The following is a 19,432-nucleotide window of genomic DNA, read 5'->3' on the forward strand; positions in this document are numbered from 1 at the left end:
GCTTAGGGAAGAGGAAGTATAGGTAGAAGAAAAAAAAAAGGCACCTAAAGCAAAAGTTCCTCCCAGTTTAAACAGGTAAGACACACCTGCAGAAAAAGTTACAGTGAGTTAAAAGGAGATTGGTCAAGCTACAGTCATCTTTTTCTGAGTAAAAGGAAATCAGCACAGTGTTTGAAGATTACAGAGGATATACAGTTCTAATATACTGTATAACTTAATTACTCTCTTAACTCTGACAACCACACTAAAACCACTGATTACTCAAAAGAAAAAAAAAATTTGCACAGTGAGGGTCTAAGAGAGTAGGGCAATTTCATAGAAGTCACCCAAAGACATGGTAGAACCAGTAATAAGAGACCAACATTCTCTGTAAAAACATTTGCAAATAAGATTCATGGATTTATTTTGTATTCATCTTCATGGCAAAAATCTTGAGTGATGTACATTAGTCTGGAATGGCCAAAACTATAAGGTACAATTTTTCAGTCTTAGGGCAATGATACAGAAGGTATCCACAAAAGATGTCTTATTGAAAAAGGATTTCAAAGTGATTATGTGTGCAAATAGTGATGTAGTTTTATAAAGACAACACAAAAATATCATTGGATAAACCTTCAGCTTTTCTAGAAGAGAAAAAAAACATTCAATTCTCATGAAATCATACTGCTGTGTAAGGCAAAAAAAATAGTTCTTGAGGCTGAAGATAGTCACAGCCTATCTACTAGGAATATTCCTAGGAAACAAAACAGTAAGCAAAGTTCAAACGTGTTATAAAAAACAGTAAGGGTGACAGCACAGCTCAGGGACCATCTATGAGGAATGGGTTCTCATCACACATACACCAGCTCTCATCTTCATGTTAGATTGTCTAGTTTCCAGAGTTGTGAAAAATAAAATCCTGTTGAATATATGCTATTTGCTAATAAGGTTTTTAAAAATGTAGTAGCATAAATATATTTAGAAAGCCAATAATCAAAATAAGTAAACTAAGAAATATTCTATTTGCATTAAAATTTATAGGATAGAAATCCTTTTAAGCTGTAGGCTTTCTTTTAAATAAATTGTTAGATGAGGGTTTTCAGAAGTTATAAAATATTTTGTTGCTGCTGGCCTTTTTAATAAAAACTATAGTCAAGAGTCTGATGCTGCCACAATCTAGAACTTATATGTAACAAAAAAGCTGGTTCTAGTTAATCTACCCTAAAGCACAAATCAAATAAAAATATATTTTAAAGGCCTTCCCTATAGATATATGGTATCTTCAAGATAAATCACACCAAATAAGGGCCCTCTCCCACACCTTGTAATGAAGGTTTTTAAACTGACTGGGTAAATAACTCTTCCTTCACTCATGTTTTTAAAAAGTTTTCAAAACAAAACAAACAAGCAAAAACACCTGAAAAACTGGCCCTTGTTTTAATTAGTTCTTTAGTTATAACACATTCTCAAAACCAATACCGTTTAACCAGCACAAAGCAAAGAAATCAGACATAACTATAACAAGAGGAAGCTCTGGGCATTAATATAGATTTGGCATCTGTAGTTGAAGATGACGACAACATGAAACTCAGAAAAAAAAATCAAGAGAGCTAAATGATTATATATGCAGAAAAGCTAAATTATCAATGAAAAGTATCATCAACAACACCCTCCTCTCCCAGTCATGGCTGGCAGGCAAGATGGCTCAGATGGGTAAGAGGCTTGCTGCTGAACCTGATGACCTGAGGTTTGATCCTTAGGACTCACATGGTAGAAAAGAGAACCAGCTTCCCAAGTTGTCTTCTAGTCTTCACATTTATATGTGCTGAGAGTACACACACACAGTCATATACAAGTAAATGTAAGACAAAACAAAAAACAAAGAAAAAAAAATCACCCTAGTTTTAATGTATGCATTTAGCAAAATTACAAGATACAAGTTGCCACAAACAATAAAAATCATCTACCCAAATATTAATAAGGAACAGGTGGAACCAGATACACTGAAATGAAATACTGAGAAATAAATTATGTACAGCTATTTGTATGCTTCAAGTCACAAAATATCACACAAGAAAAACAAATGAAGAGATGACTGTGTACACATGAATTATTAAATTGGACTTGATAAAGATTTTAAAAGGTAAGGATATAGCTTAACAGCAGAGCACCTGTCTAGTAACTGTGATACTCTGGTCTTAATCCCTAGAACCCAACTCCCCTGCCTTATACACCAAAAGGATTTTTGAAAATTGACCTAAGGATCTATCTCCTGGAATGTGAGTGCTAATTAAAGGACCACAAAGGATCCGAACTCCTGTGTCAAGTTTGAGACTCTGCCTTCCCATCTACCTAATCCACTTCCACTTCGGGAATACCCTGTCCCCCACTTTTAAAATAAATTGCTTCTTTTCTATCACGCACACAAAAATCTGTCTTTACCACTTGAATGTCTAACATTATATTTATTGAAAAAACGAAAAGGGGAAAACAAAAATAAAAAACGGGCAGTGGTAGTTCATATTTTGAATTATAGCACTTGGGAGGCACAGGTGCTCCCACAGGGTAGACCTCTCAGTCCAAGGCTACCATGATCTACAGAGCGAGTTCCAGGGCAACCAGGGATACACAGAGAAACTCTCTAACTTGAAAAACAGGAAGGAAGGGAGGGAGGGAGGCAGGGAGGGAGGGAGGGAGGAAAGAAGGAAGAAATGAAGGAGAAAGTGAACCTTCATGCATAAAATAGTTTAAAAACATCCAATCTGGACATAAACTTCAAATGTTATACAAAAATTAACAAGCTGTAGAAACATAAACTTATCTTATATCTTATAAAGATAATCTTCATGAGTTGGGAGTTTAGCAAAGACTTCTTAGATGTGACATATCTATTTACAAAAGCACTAAAAAACTGGTCTTCATTGAAAATCTTCTGATCTGTGAAAGATACATTTAAGAAAAACAAAGGCTAGTTTTATGTCAACTTGACATAAGTTGGACTCATCGTGGAAGGAAAAAACTCAGCTGAGAACATGCCTCCAACCAGACTTGTTTGTGGCACACTTCCTTAATAGATGGGCTAGACCCAACTCACTATTGGTGGTACCACCTGGGCTGGTGGTCCTGGATACTATAAAAAGGCAGGCTGAACGAGTCAGTATGTGGCACTCCATATCCTTTGCTTCAGTTCCAACATCCATTTTTCTGCTTTGAATTCTTATCTCAAATTCCCTTCCTGATAGACTATGATTGGGATGGTGCCTGCCTCCTTCCAGTATAGCTGAAGCCATTTTGCTCCATGCCTGCCAGCTACTTCATATTGTTGCTGTAACATGCCTGTCAGTCGTTGTCACTGAAAAGTAACTTGACTCAGAGCAGGGTGATGCTGACCACAGTTTGTTAATCTTAAAGAATCCCACAAAGCTTTATGTAGGACCCATAAAATTAAATGTCAATATGAACTGTTATAATGTAACAGTCTAAAAGTGCTGACCACCGGGCAGCACTTCCAGTACCTGTGTATGAGCTCATTGTGGTTTTTGCTGTTTTAGACTTTTTAAGTTGACATATAAAAATGTTTGAGGTTGTAGTCTCAGACTTTGAATTCTGAGCTATGGCTCTAATTGATAAATCTTAGGGTGTGTGTTAAATAAACAATCCCTGTGTGACATCAGTGTTCATGTGGTTTGTGGGATGACTCCTGAGTCCCAGTAATAAGCTTAAATAAACCCTTTCTTCCCCAAGCTGCTGCTTATGGTCATGGTCTTAATCACAGCAATTGAAAAACTCTAGCTAAAACAGAAATTGCACCAGGTCGTGAGGCACTATATGACAGATCTGGGGAATATTGTGGAAGGACTTTGGAACTTCTGGCTGGAAAAGCCAATGAAAACTTGGAGCTTAATGGGCTGTTGCAGAAGCTTTGAAGACAAGAATGCAGACAGCAATGAAGATGATGGAGGCCTGACTTATGAAGCAAGTTTCAGAGGGAAGCAAAGACACTACTAAGATCATTTATGTGATTGATGTTCAGAATTTAAACTATAGTTCTAGTCAGCTGATGCTGAAGGATCAGCCATGATTAGCAAGAGACCAGCATCACTGAAGTGAAACCCTTGCTTTATAAGAACAATTGATGTTGGCTAGTAGGAAGTGAGATATTAGTAGTGATTAAGAAGAGACTAGTGTCATCAAAGATTGTAAATCTGGGAGTATTTACTCAGAGTCTCAGGGTAGGCACGGATCTATTGAGGGCTGCACCTGATGTGTCTCAGGCTAGCAGCTAAACTTGGTAATAAATATGTAAGAATCATTCAGATGTGCTGGGCACAGTGGTACACTCCTTTAATCCCAGCACTCAGGAGGCAGAAACAGAGGCTCTTTGGGTTTGAGGCCAGAATAATGTCCTTCCAGGTGTAGTGATATACACCTTTAACCCAGAATTTGGGAGGCAGCCAGGGCTAAATAGTGAAACCTTGCCTCAAAAAAAAAAAAAAAAGAAAGCCAAAAAACAAACAAACAAACAAACAAAAAAGAGCAAAAAATAGTAAAAGACCAAAATAACAAATTCTGCACAGCCTTTCTCAAAATATACTTTCTATTCAGAAATGAGGCCGTATATGCAGTACTTGATTAATTACACAATAATGGTCTCTGGAGAGTTGTACCCTGAGTTTTCATTTTCATAATCTATTTAGAAAAACAATCCTATTTCAGAGTATATATTTCTAATTTGTCATGCATTTTAATCACTTCCCCACAGGTTGGTATGCAAAGTCAATGTCCCAACACATACATGATTGTAGTCCCTTTCTTCCCCTTTATTGTCTGATATAAAATGAAACTGAGAATGCTTCAAGTGTTAAAAAGAAAATGAATGCATTTTTTGTTTCACTCTGCACAAATCCACAGAACTCACATTTCTCAAAAGAGAAAAAAGAAATCCAAATGGTTGTAAGGGTCATAAAATATATTTTAAAAACTCTTTAAGAAATCAGGATGCTTAAACTTTAAGGTCAGATGGCTTGCTGTGCAGAATTTGGAGTGATGTACTAAGGGAAAACACTAAGGGCAAGATAGATGCTAATCTACAACATATAACATACACTTCAGACAAGTCTGCAGCTGTACTAAGCCTGCTTATTTGGAATTAGAATCTGACAATTAGTAATGTACATTAAAGCATTACAAATTGAGGGTAAAATGAAAGCATGTTACCATTTACATTTTAGAAAAATTATCTATTAATCCCTAAATTGCAGCAGTGAAGATTGTTTTTAGAGAGAGAAACAATAACAACAATCTAAAACAAAGCAAAACTAATGCACAAACAAAAAACACTACATACTGAAAATTGAAAAAGATACCCTTCAAGTTTAAGATAAAATGTCTGAATTACATGGATGGCCCCAGACATTTTGCTAGACAGCAGTAAGGTTTCCAAATGGATAACTTGTCAGGTCAATGCCAACAGTATGCAGCAGGAACCATTGCAACAGGCTGAGACTAGGCTGAAGTCAAACCCAAAGGCAGCCAGATGAGAACAGCAACATTGGAAGAAGTCAATAGAAGAATAAAAAGCAATCACTAGATATCTTCATAAAAACCTGCCAATTTAACAGATTGTTATATAAACTAAACATAAAAATATAGTTTCTAAAACTATTTTAGAAAAAAAAAAAAGGAAAATCCTAGGAGAACTATCAGTATCAAAGCTGTAGTCATTAACAATTCAAAGTCTAGATTTAGGCATGATTTGAAACATAATAAATACTCTTGCTGAAACATCTCCAAGCATAAACAAAGCCTACAACTTCTTTAAGCAGTTCTTTTATAATTATGCATTTATAATGTTGTCATTTGTCCATTTCCTGTGACCAGTTTGCAAAGGGAAACAAAGCTGTTATCATAGAGCAACCACTACAAAACAGCACTAATCTTCCAATTAAATCAAGACAACTTCTAGTTAATACCAAAACAACAAACCACAGTATTACAACTTTTACAGGTGCATACCTTTACAAATTACTTTACAAGAGAATATTTCAATTCCAGAGTAATATATGGATAATATTTCTATAATCAAAATACCCATGTGTGTGACTCTGAAAGGGACAGAAGGAAGATAAAAATGAGAATATTTAACTTTCAAACTAACAACTTTGCAACAATAAATACTACAGAATGGCTCTTTTCTTCGATCCAGCTAAGAAATTTGATTCTTTTTGATCACAGTGGATTTACTGTAGAAGACTTTAAAAATAGTCTGGAAGAAAATTATATTTCTTTTAACCTTGCTTGAAAAAGAAACAGTAAATAGAAGTGTAACGGAAAGAACAAGAAGCAGGTATGCTCTCATTCACTTCAGTAAAGAAGCTATACCCTGCCTCACAGTGCTGTCTGAGGATTGCAGTCTACATAGTGACTTCATGAAACAAAAGCACCTCTTTCAGAGCTGAAGAAACAACAACAACAACAAAAACCAATCTAAATATCCATGTTTATGAAGCAACAACACACAGAATAAGATAATTAACTTTCCAAGATAGAAGTATCCAAGAAGAGATACCCAGGGCTCAGAGCAATGACAAGTGGCACAGCTACACATACCTATCATTAATCTAGGTTTGCTTAGAAAGAATGGTAGGTGTGGTTCTCCGATTGTTAGGATATATTTCCACTGGAAGGAATTTAAAATAAGGAACAATTTCCTTAAAGTGACTCTGGTTCCAACACTTTATATCCCTCCTTTCTTACCCTAATCATTATACTTCTTTACCCAGGGTTCATGTATTTTCTTTCTCTATGCTACAGAAAATACAACACATTGATTCTAAAAGGAATCTTACTAATTTCCATGTGTTTTGCCTCAGCTCCTACATTAATCCAAACAATAAGGGCCTTGGAACATTAATAAATAACCTGCTGCTGCTGGCACCCAGGTGCCAAGTGCTGCAATGCAGAAGACAACAAATTTCATAGTTCAAGAGGCACAGTTAAGGAAAAAGGTTGCTCAGGAAATTACTCGGATTTAGCACAAAGATCCTTAAAAATTGCATGAAATCAGTCAAGTAACTATAGAAACCAATTTCTTCAGCTCCATATCACACATCTCACACCTCAATTGTCTTTATTATCATCTGCTGTCAGATCCTTAACCAGGAATGTGAACAGGCTTGATGATTTATTCAGGAGGGAAACGAATCTGTAGGTCAAGTGAAAAATTCTATACACACACACACACACACACACACACACACCCTTTCAACCTTAGGTACTTTCATTTCATTCTGTTCTCAGTAGCTCTGGGGGCAACTCCAGTGAGATCCAATATTAAGGCTCAATTAAAATAAGCTCCAATTAGTGGAGCTTTTTTCTCTGAGGCTAGAGAAGTCAGGAAATGGATATTGGGAAATGTAAAAAGTCAGCTACTGAGAGGAGGCTGCAGACATAAATGAACTTATTTGTTGATTTCTACAGTTGCTATGCAGAGGCCTCTGGGAGTAAAAGCTTAACCAGTCTAAGCTATAAACTAAAACCCCTGCAGCTAAACATGAACTGTGTGAAACAAGGGCTCCATTCCAGAACAGAAAACTGCTGGGCCCAGAAAATTAAAAGCCAGAGGCATTTTCCATTTAAAACTAAATCCCAGTACCGCCTCCCAGCCAAAGAATTATAAGCAGTATCAGATTTACAAAACGAACAATTACCCTGGAAAAATGTAGCCTATTGTACAGTCCCAGATGCTAAATCTCAAAAGTTTCTTTTTTCTTTCTTTTAATCCCACACTATATTCCTCCAAGTATATGGTTGCAGTTTACAAAGAGCCAGTTCCAGAAAGGCCTAAGCCTTGAAAATAAATTTTAAAAGGAGAACACATAACTCACTGACCTCATTTGAAGCCCTTGCCTTCAGCAGTTCCTGTCCTTCCCCAAGGCTTTTGCAAATGGTATGCAACAGTAAAATAAACCCTGACCTAATTGCCAAGAGTGAGGCTGCCAACCTTCCCTCAACACAAAGACCAGAAAAGTAACTTGAAAGTCCTACCTCTTTGGCTTTCTGTTTTAATCTCAGCTGTTCTGGATCTTCTTTATTGGAGCGGCTCTGTCAAAGGAAAAGAAAATTTTAATAGAAATCATCTAAACACGAGCATTGCTATTAAATATTTAATAAATGATGATTTCTCCTGTGATTGAAAACTCTAGCTCCAGGGGCAATGCCTCGATCTAGTCTAGCTGTATTCCAGCCCTCGCCCCTCCTCCTTGTCATCTGGCCGGCTGCTGCACTTCTAGCCTGGAGGAAATGCATACTGAAAATGATGCTAACAATGTCAGTCAGGTCTAGTCAAGGCATGACATTGTTCATGCTGGAACATGACAACATGAAAACTGGACTGAACAGAAGAGAAAGAAAATAAGTTTGGGCTCAAATGAATGAAAACAAATAACATTGGCTCATCCTTAGGTGAAGCCATTTTGGAAAAGCATACAGTATTTTAACTACTATTAAAATCAAGAACTCACCTAGCCTTTAACCAAATCTCTCAAAAAAGAGTAATTCTGAAAGTACAAGTATTTAATGACACTGTTAATCAATGAACATAGCATCTACTCTAATATTGGTTTCTGAGCAGCATCTTCAAGTAAAAAGAAGCAGAATTTCTTATAGAAATGGCTGATTCCAGGATGGAGGCAAGAACAGTAAAGGTTGGCTCTGGAATATCTTAACAACAAAATTAGGACATACTCAGTGAGTAATGAAGACACAACAAGGAACAAAGTGCTAGTTTAGAAGTGTCTCCCACCTACAAGATTAAACTACTGTACAATACTTATTTCTGAAAAGAAATGGAACATGAAGAAAAGAGACAAGTAAGATTGCTGATGAAATTTGAACAGGTATCTCTTGCAATGGGCAGCAGTGTTATACACCAGCAACCTTCACACACACACTACAATGTTTTAAAGTGGTGGGCCAGTATGTCTTAGGACTGCCCTCCAGAGATTCTCTAAATTGTCTAATATAGTTACATTAACTGTAAATATACTAAAAAAAAAGAAATCCCTCTTCACCAAGGTAGAGGGGATTATACACATACCAACATACAAAGTGTAAGAATGTGTGTGTGTGTGTGTGTGTGGTGTGTGTGTGTGTGTGTGTGTGAGTGTGTGTGTGTTACATACAAAGAGTAGGGAAAGTAGTAGAGATGGAATAAATGCAAGAAAATGTGGGGACAGGAGGGAATCTTTAAAAGGGGCAAAAATGTATAGTTTTGACACTATTAGTATAAAATTGTTTCAAAATAAATCAAGGAAGCAATTAGAGCCCAGTATCATGTCTGACTCCTGTAAATCCTAGCATTTCAGAGATGGCAACAGGACAGTGAGTTCAAAGGCAGCCTGAGCTACATATTACATAGACCCTGTCTCACCAAAGGACAGACTAAAAACAGAAAATAGCAGTTGGTGGGATGGGTGTAATGCCTTTAATGTCAGCACTCAGGAAGAGGGATGCTAGTCTCTAAGAGTTCAAGGCCAACCTAGTGTAGATAGAAGATTCCAGGTAAGCAAGGGCTACATAGTGAAACTCTGTTTCAAAAATAAAAAAGATATTAGCATGTAGTTGACAAAAAAAATCTTTCAGGAATATGAGAAATTAAAAGGTCCTCAAAACAAAAACTAAGACTTTGGTGGTCAGTCTTCACAATTTCATGCAAGTTTCAACTACATCTATGAAGAAGACTGGAAATACAAAGCATAAAACTGTAGTGGCAATGAATTTTTATGTTGTTCCCAGGTATTACTAGTCCTACAAAACAACTTAAAGGAAGAATACTAGTCTATTGCTCCACCTGTCTCCCCTCTACCTGTCTGTCTTCCCTCTTACTCCCCCTCTCTAACCCCTTTTCCACAAATTTATGTTTGTTCCATATATTCCAAATTATTCCCAATTTTACCATAATCCCCCTGTCTTTTAAAAAATGTTCTTGTTAACTTCAACTTGGTACATACCAAATATTGCCTTAAAAGTCTAAAATGTGTATAATATCCTAATCTGTGAATGGGGGCAGGTGGATAGGAATGATATCAGGTACCCCAGAGTATGAAGGAGGAGACAAAAGATTATGACTCATTAACTAAAGAACTGAAAGCACCATACCACACCATCTTGGTTGGGAGACACCGTATTAGTAAATTCATTTTAAGAAATTCAAGAGAAATCTAAAAGCTTAATAAGAGCAACATTGTCAATCAATAATAAAGCCAACTATGATCACAGTGTCAGACCATATCCCTAGAAAATCACATAGTGCTTTACCTTGGCTGCCTTTAGTAACATCTCTCTTTCTTCTAAATCCTTCCTCTGTTTCTCCAGTTGATCAAGTTTTTCAAGAAATTTGAGCTGTGATCTGGTGTCAGTAGACAAGATGTAATTTTCACTACCCTGGAAGAGAAAAAGTCTTATGATTCTGGTTTTGCATTGCACATTATGATAAGGCCAAAGAGAGTAACTCCAACACACAAAGTAAACTAAATTTTTCAGAAGACAGTATTTTTTTTTATTCTGTTAAACAAGCAAACAAAATAAAAGCCAGAAACTTTAATTGACCTTAAAATTTGAGAGATGATTAAGCATTTATATTTCAGAAAGATTTCCTTAGCAAGCCTCTTCAGAGACAGGGAAAGTAATTAAGTCAAACAGATCCTAACAGTAGGAAAAAGAATACAGTAGAATATACCATTACCTATAATTCAATCTCCCTTAGACACATTATTTCCTATCTTAGTGGGCATAAATATGAGTAATTAAATCTTATATGAAAAGCAAGAAACAACTACCTCACTGAAAATGACACAGAGAAAAAAAAACTAGTTAGATTGGCTTGGTCTTAACAAACTAAAACACTTCTATCCAAATAGAACATAAAATGGGGAACATTAAAATCATAAAGGCCTGGTTTAGAGATTCCCTTAATTTTGTCTAATTTAGACAGAAACTTTACTTAAAATAATTTTAATTTTAATATAATTTATTTATTTATCATTTATCTATTTATAAGCAGACTATCACTTTACAGACTACCCTGGAACTTGAGATCATCCTGCCTTAGGACTCCCAAGTAGTGGGAAAGCATATAATTTACAAATGAGAGCTATAACGCAAAACTATATTTTCTTATTTAAGTATTCTATAAAATAACAAAATTCAGTCTTGTTATCCTGGTATGCTAGAGTACAAAAATAGTGCTTTCAAATGTAATCATTTTCTAGGTTTTTTTTTTTTTCAGCCATGGCCGTGAAGCTCCCTCTATAATACAAATATCTATATATGTGGTTTGTTTGGGACACAGCTGAAAGGTCTTTCCCAATCAACATGTACCCCTCTACTGTCTCAGCAGTCAACACCTGGGAGAGACTCTTACAACCAAAACAACTCAACACTGAGCTCAACAATAAGCACCAGGCCTGGAATCCAGCATGGTACAATTCCGTGTCCATCTCTGCTTTATCCTCAAGCTTACAGCTGCTTCAATTAACTTAGACTAAGAGATTTCATATGCCCAAGATTCTTTTTAAATTAAATTTTTATTGTTGGTATTTAACTAGATCAAAAGAGTATTACATGGTTTAAGGAAGAAGGATGTATTAGTGCTACTTATTTTATTTCAAGCTTAATACAAGAATTCCCAGATGGTCATTAAAGTTAAATACAAGATAAAATGTGGAATACATTATAGGCCATGCATAGAGGTTAAGCACAATAACAGTGATTTCTTAAATACTTCATCTTTACCATTTCTGTGTTCAGAAACTCTGAAGATACTTTACGGACAGAAATTTAATTCAAAAGGGACAACAAACACTAAATTAAGAAGATGCACAAGCATTCTAAATTTTAACGATATCCCATTCTCATGCCAATTTGGATACAACTGCACGTGGCATAATTTCTCCTTTTTCTTCCAGCTACTGCAAATGAATGCCTTTCCTAACCTACTAAAGCCCTATCACCTTTGTAACAACAGGCATCCCGAATATTATCATACTCTTTCCTGTATCTAACTGAAGTCTTCATGTAAAGTATGAAAGTCACTAGATGCTCAGACTCAAGTGGTATTACCACCATCAGGTGAACCCATCTAAAAGAACCATCACAGTACCTTTCAGCTAGAGAGTGAAACTCCTCTATGGCCACAGCACAGACTGCAGCTTCAGTGGAAAAGTACGAAGTAGAGCTGGGCAGTGGTGGCACTCAGGAGGCAGAGTTAGGCAAATCTCTTGAGTTTGAGGCCAGCCTGGTCTACAGAGCAAGTTCAGGACAGCTAGGTTTACACAGAGAAACCTTGTTTTAAAAAACAAAACAATGCAAAATACAAAACAAAACAACCCCTCGACACAAAATAAACAAACAAATAAATAAATAAATAAATAAATAGATAAATGAACAAAACAAAACAAAAACCCACCAAGCAGGATCAAAAGCACTAAACTACAGGTTACTATTTTTTTATTTAAATTTTAGTTTATGGTCTATGACTAATTAGAATATTATACCTAACCAAAGGAAAAAAATTCAAAAGTAACTAATGTCTAGAGTAGAAAAAACGTGGGAATTTTACTTTTAATGGTGGCTCATTTTTTTTAATAATTTGTAAAGTAGGATTTCCTTTATTGTATGGATAAAAATAAATGCTGAGAGATGGACCAGGCCACACTTTTTTAATATATACAATTACACTTAAAGTCTATAAAATAGTTGTAGTTTTGAAGTAAACTTGAATTTGAAATTAAGTGGTTATCATTTCTGCTTAAAGAAGGATAATATTTGTCTTTCTATATAATATTCAAACAGTAATTCTAGCTATGGTAAAGAATGAATGTAAGGAAATGTGCAGGATCAATCAATAGTAATAGTAACTGTATAATACAGTGGTTCTTAACCTGTGGGTTACAACCCCTTGGGGGTGGAGGGGGTAAAACAACATTTCACGGGGGCCACATATCAGATAGTCAACATAGCTAATATTTGCATCATGATTCATAACTAGTAAAATTACAGTTATGGAGTAGTAATGAAATAATTTTACAGTTGGGTGTCATGCTATTTGAAAGGTGAGGGGTCACTCCGTTTGAAAGGTTGAGAGTCACTTGTATAACAGAGAGTTAAGAAGGATCCTTAAACTAAGTGATTAAGGTCTTCCAGGTAGGGTAAACACTACTCATTTTCTTAGGGCTACCAAATATTAGTAACACATGCTATTGATATAATAGAAAGATTCTACCTGAAAGCTATACAACAGAGCTTTTAATGGCACACTGACATGAAATCTTTTGGAAGTATTTCCTTTGGGTTAGCACATAGAAGCTGTGGTTTAGAGCAGGCCAAAGATGTATCTCATGTTGACAGCCAAACTTGGTAATGTGTAAGAGTCAGTCATGAAGGGTTTTGGAGTTATAAGAGCTGTATAAAAAGAGCTGGAGTCCCTGAAAAGAGGTCACAAGTAGTCACTAGTAAGACAAAGTCTCAGTTGCAGTGGAGACTCCAGAATTGAAGGGGTCATGGAGACTATTGATACCATGTGGTAAGGTCAGAGTCCCTCAAGAGATCCCTTGAGGCCATTGGTGTAAGTGTTCCTCATGGAGACCTCAGCCTTTGGGAGACACCAGAAGCATGCAAAGACAACAAACGAAAGCAGCAGCTGTGGAGCACAACTGGCCTGAGACTATAAGACAAACAGTGTGTACTGTGAGTGGTAGAGCTGGAGAAATGAAATGCTTTGGGGCCCAGAAGACCATGAGTATCAGATGTTCAGATGTCAGACACAGAGCTGTGTATACTTGTGGACTTAGGCTCTGTTTTGATTGTAACTCTGAGCTGGTCCTTTCCTCTTAAAATAAGAAAGAATGTAATATGTTTTTTTGTTTGTTTTGTTTGTTTGTTTGTTTGTTGTTTTGTTTTTTTAGTTTTATAAGATCCTACAGTTGAGAGACTTTTAAAGAAAAATAGACTTTTAAGTGATGGGCTCTTTTAAAGACTATAAATTTTTGTTTAGAATGTTTCATGATTTGACTTTAGGCCCACTGCACAAGATGAAACACATATCTGATACTGACTGAGTGACCAAGAACCAGACACTGTACTTCACAAAGACCTAGGGTAAAAACAAAATACTACTGATGGAGGAAGAGGAGGAAGAAGAGGGAGAAGAGAGAGAAAAGGAGGAGGAAAAGGAGGAAGAAAAGGAAGAGGAGGAGGAGGAGGAAGAAGAGGCAGCAGCAGCAATAAAATAATTCCTAATGAGATTCTACTATAGGCCTTGTTCAGCTATTATCAGAGAAGCTTCTTCCTGAAGCAGATGGGAGCAAATAGAGACCCACAGCCAGACTCTCCCACAGGAAGAATTTAAGAGCCAGAGGGAATGGATGGAGGACACCAAGAAAACCAGGCCCTCTAAAAATCATGACCAAAGCACATATGAACTCACAGAGACTGAAGCAGTATATACAGGACTTTCACAGGTCTGTGCCAGGTCCTTTGTGCTTATATTATGACTTCCAGTTTAGTGGTTTGAGGGATTCCTGAATGTGCAAATTTGTGAATCTTCGATTCTTGTACTTTCCCTTGGGCTCTTTTGCTTCTGTTTGTTTGTCTTGTCCAGCTCTGATGTAATAGTTTATGTTTTATATTATTATATTTTATTATCATCTCTTAGAAGTTTTTTTTTCTAATGAAAGATTGAAGGGGAATGGATCCATATGGGAGGGGAGAAGGGGAGGAACTGGGAGGAGTGAAGGGAGGGAAAATGTAATCAAGATATACTATGTGAGAAAAGAAGCTACTTTTAATAAAAAAAAAGTTAGATTATTTATTTTATGTTGTCATACTAATATTAAAAGGGCATTTTAGGGTCAACAACATGATTATGGTAACTCTATGTACTCTGGAGACTTGAGGCAAGAGGTCTTTTGAATCTAGGAGTCCAAGACGTACTTGGGTCACATAGGGAGTTAAGTGATTAACCAGAGACAAGGAGGAAGAATGGGATGATGTATAGTAATAAAAGGGTTAAGAAGATCGCATTATTCAATGGCCCATGTGTTGCCTTCTTGGTCACAAGCCAATGTGTTAAAAGAAGGAACTAGACCAGACCCTAGGAAATATTAGGACACTAGCCTCCCCTCTTCTCTTTTAAATCCTGGCTGTCTTGAGCTCAACAGCTTTGCTTCATGAGAAATGCTACTGCCATAAATCTTTGCCATGGGACCAACAGCAATGAGCCTAACCCTCCATAGATTACAGCCTCCCAATCTGTGAGCCAAAGAAACCTTTATTTTAAGCTAATTAGCTTAATCATTTGTCTTAGTAACAGAGATATGATAAAAGTTATATAAACCCAACAACAAAGGCCTCAAATATAAAGCAAACCTGGTTACAAATGGCTGTCATTTTTGTTTGGTATCAAAGATTAAACCCAGAGCCTCATGTATACATCTTCTATTACTGAACTAAACCCAGTGTTTCAATATCAGATTGAATGTAGATCGTTAACAAAAAGCAGATGGCAACACTGAAAACCAGCTAGATAATAATCATATATCAATATTATACCCAAGATCAAAAAAATATATTCTATTCAAGCATATGTGAAACATTCTCTAGGAAACTCCATATATTAGGTTACAAAAGAAGCCTTAATGAATTTAAATAATTTCAATCATATGAAGTTTCCTCTTATCACAAAGAAGTGAAAATTGAAAAAAAAAGGATAGCACAGGGAAAAAAAAACTGAAAATTTCACAAAAATGTGGATACTTAACACATACTCAACTAGTCTCAACCAGTGAGTCAAAGGGAAAATAACAAAAAAAAAAAGAAAAAAAATGACAACAGACAAAAGACAACACCCCAAAAGTATGAAATATGTGCAGAGATCCATAGTGGAAACTGTCTACCTAGAAGAGAAAAACCTCAAACAAACACCTTTATTTCACCCCCTACATAAATTTTTAAAAAGGAGCAAAGTAAACCTAAAGCTAGTAGAACAAAGAAAATAATAAAGACCAGAACAGAGATAAATAATATTAAGAACACACAAGCAAAGTCAATGAAACCAAAATGTTCTGGTTCTTTGTAATGACTAAGAAAATTGGGGAACTATTAGCTAGGGTACAAAGAGAAAAGAAAAGACACAAAAGAAAACATAAAGTGCGGTTTACCAGCACTGATTGAACTGATAGAAATAATGGATGACCCAACAAAAATGTGCAGACTTCTAGACTCACATAAAATGAAATACTGATACTTTGTTTCCCAAAGTTTTTTCTGGTTTTTATTCTGTATTTTTAAGTCAGTCTAACAAATTGTCACAAAGAATTTTTAAGTAAGAACCTTAACAGCTAGAGGTCTTCTGAAGTTCTTTTTTTTTTTTTTTTAAAGATTTATTGTATCTATATGAGTACACTTTCACTAACTTCAGACACACCAGAATGGAACATTAGATCCAACTGAAGTTCAAACTGAAGCAGAAGTAAGATGATTATTTCTCCCGCAAGTTTACTAGGGAGGCAATAGCAGATATTCTGGATTTCCTTTAAATCTGTTTGGCTATGAAGATTTTGTAGTGAATGAACCCTTTTGCAAACTTAAAATCTCATGAAGTTACCTATTTACCAATATATTGGAAATCTAGCCCTCAGTAATTTTTAATTTAAAAAAAGCGTTACTCCTTTCCATTCCACTATCTTTTCTTAAAATCCATAATCATTCAGGGTATCTGCCCACCTCTGAAATTTCAGTTCACAACTGATCTTACCCTAAAGACCAAGAAGCAATAAAAACTACAATTCAAATACAATTCAAATGTTTTCACCATGGTAAGTTACTTGTTACACTACTAGACAGGCTCTTCCTGCATTTAGTTTTTCCTAACAGCAGCTAAGAATAGTAATGACTGACACCAGGATCAGCACTAACTAAAATGTATATGATCACTAGTAGAGTCCAGACCACCAAAGAGAACACAATAACCAATATTCCATCCTAACATAAGCCTTGAGAAGGAGCCTCAGGCAAAACAGCTGCATATTCCAATATACAACAACAAACTTATTTTGGACACTACTTTAAACCTATTTTAATTTGATATACTATGTAAGCACATCTACGTAAAACAATTAAAGGAAACTGCTTTCCTACTAACATGAAATATATGCTTCAACCTTTCTAAAAATACATCCAGATATGGACCCTTGTCCATGAAACTACCTTTAATACTGCTCAGGAGATGACAGTCTGTATTTCCTTAATGATTTTCTTTACCTTGTAAATAGTCATTCGATGCTGAGCAATTGTAGTTAGTTTCTCTAGAAGGCCTCGTAATCTCTCCTGTGTTGCATGGGAAATCAAGTTCACAGCATCAGAGTTAAGTTCCGTAATGTCATGCTTTTTACCTGTAGAGGCAGAGAAAATCCATTACATGTTTTAGTAGTGGCTTATAATTGAAATAATTAGCACAGCAGGTATTCAGTTCCCCCTGGAAGTCATACCCATTATGAATAAAGGTTTGGAGATTATGATTTTCTTGGTAAAGTCACAACTTCAAAGATCTTAGGCATTACATTAATAAAACCTAGCCTGGAGCTTCAGAAAATATAGACATTGTTTCCCTTAGCCTCTAGAATCATTCTCCTTGCAAGGTCATTTATAGGACAAAGTTAATAAGAACACAAATCAAGTTTAGTGTTCAGGGAGGAAAATGGTAACTGCAGAAATTAGTGCTATATTCTGTTAATTTTATTAATTAAAAAAAATGGAAAGTCACATTTTACCCTGTTTGACACTGTTAATAATTCATGACATTTATTTCAGTGAACTGAAATTATAAATCTGTTAATTCCCGGTCTATAAAACATACCTATATACTTCTCGTCCATTGCCCATTATATTTTTGCACTACTCATGTTTTCATAAATTAACCTGTTAAATTACAAGCTGAAACATGCTCAACACCTCATCATTTCATTATGAATTTCACTAACTTCCTTTTTATGAACAAATTGTTTTATCCTGGTGGTAATGCGGAAGAAAGTTTTAGGGAAAAAATTAAATGGCAAACACAAGAGCAGCAGCTCTCTTACAAACAATCGTATCAGTGTTTCAACTGTTTCTTAGGGGCAATATACTTGGCTGCCTCAGAAGACATGCAAATCTAAACAGAGGCAGTAAGCAATCTAAGGTAGATGTATTTTTAAAGACTCTGTGTATATCTGTGTTTGCCTAGGTCTGTGCTGTACACGCATGTATGTGTATTCACATATTTGTAAAGTACTAAGGATCTAGTCCTCATATTTGCAGAAGTGTTTTATTTACTAAGCCACTTCTCAAGGCTTCTGTGGTTGTTTTAAAATACATACACACACAAACAAGTATATCTTCATACTAATTTAAAGTGTTTTTTTATTTTTGCATGCTAATTTATATAATATATATTCTCAAAGGCTGAACTACAGTAAAAATAGTTTAATTACAACTCAAATACACTTTGACATTACCACATAGTAAATTTAAATTTTAAAAATGTAGTCCATAGTAAACTAAATAGGAAGAAAATGTAAGATTATCCAACTCTTTTAAAACTAAGTCTTCAAAGTGTAATTGATTAATTTGTGAAAAACTGAACTTATTTCCAATTTCAGACTGAAATAAGAGGGAAAAGAAAAACCCACTACAAAGACACAACTTCATTAAAATGTTCAGCATAAACAATTAGTTGGGTCTTCTATATAAGGAACAGTAAAATTTCAAAACAATCAATGGTTAAAATTATATTCTCAACTGGGTTGAAGAGATGACTTAGTAGGAGCCACTCACTGCTTTTCCAGAGGACCTCAATTTGATTCCTAGCACCAGTGTCGGTGGCTCATAACATGTAACAGTAGCTCCAGGGGATCAATGGTTCTGGCCTCCACGTGCATCAGAACTCACATGCAAATGCAGACATGTACATATATAAATTTAAAAAATAAATATAAATTACAACTAGACAGGATAATCAAGTTACTTCATGATTCACTTTCTAAAAATGAAGATCTAAAATTAGTTTTGAAAAAAAGATTTTTTAAAATAATAACTATATTTTAAAAACTAAATAAAAATGGAAGTAATTTATTTAAAATCTATACTGTTATAGAAGATACTGGGTTTGATTTTCGGGACAACAAATTAAAAAATAATAATAACTGGTATTCTTCAGGAAACTCAAATGGCCGAGAAGCACCTAAAGAAATGTTCAATATCCTTAGTCATCAGGGAAATGCAAATCAAAACAACCCTGAGACTCCACGTCACACCAGTCAGAATGGCCAAGGTCAAAAACTCAGGTGATAGCAGATGCTGGCGAGGATGTGGAGATAGAGGAACACTTCTTCATTGTTGGTGGGATTACAAGCTGGTA

The 19,432-nt window shown here is 35.6% G+C and overlaps 1 protein-coding gene across 1 annotated transcript in view; it reads right to left on the reverse strand.

Moving 5' to 3' along the window:
• The window catches only part of Taf4b (TATA-box binding protein associated factor 4b), a 98,841-nt gene that overhangs the window by 40,186 nt on the left and 39,223 nt on the right, over positions 1 to 19,432 (reverse strand). Inside the window, exons 11-13 of the mRNA XM_028759525.1 lie at positions 17,299 to 17,429; positions 10,297 to 10,422; positions 8,026 to 8,082 (exon numbers count right to left, since the gene is read on the reverse strand). Of these exons, the coding sequence (XP_028615358.1) occupies positions 8,026 to 8,082; positions 10,297 to 10,422; positions 17,299 to 17,429 (314 nt within the window). The remainder of the gene's footprint in view (positions 1 to 8,025; positions 8,083 to 10,296; positions 10,423 to 17,298; positions 17,430 to 19,432) is intronic.

This window comes from Grammomys surdaster, unplaced genomic scaffold (genome assembly GCF_004785775.1).
Source record: "Grammomys surdaster isolate TR1022 unplaced genomic scaffold, NIH_TR_1.0 126298, whole genome shotgun sequence".
Taxonomy (NCBI): Eukaryota; Metazoa; Chordata; class Mammalia; order Rodentia; family Muridae; genus Grammomys; species Grammomys surdaster.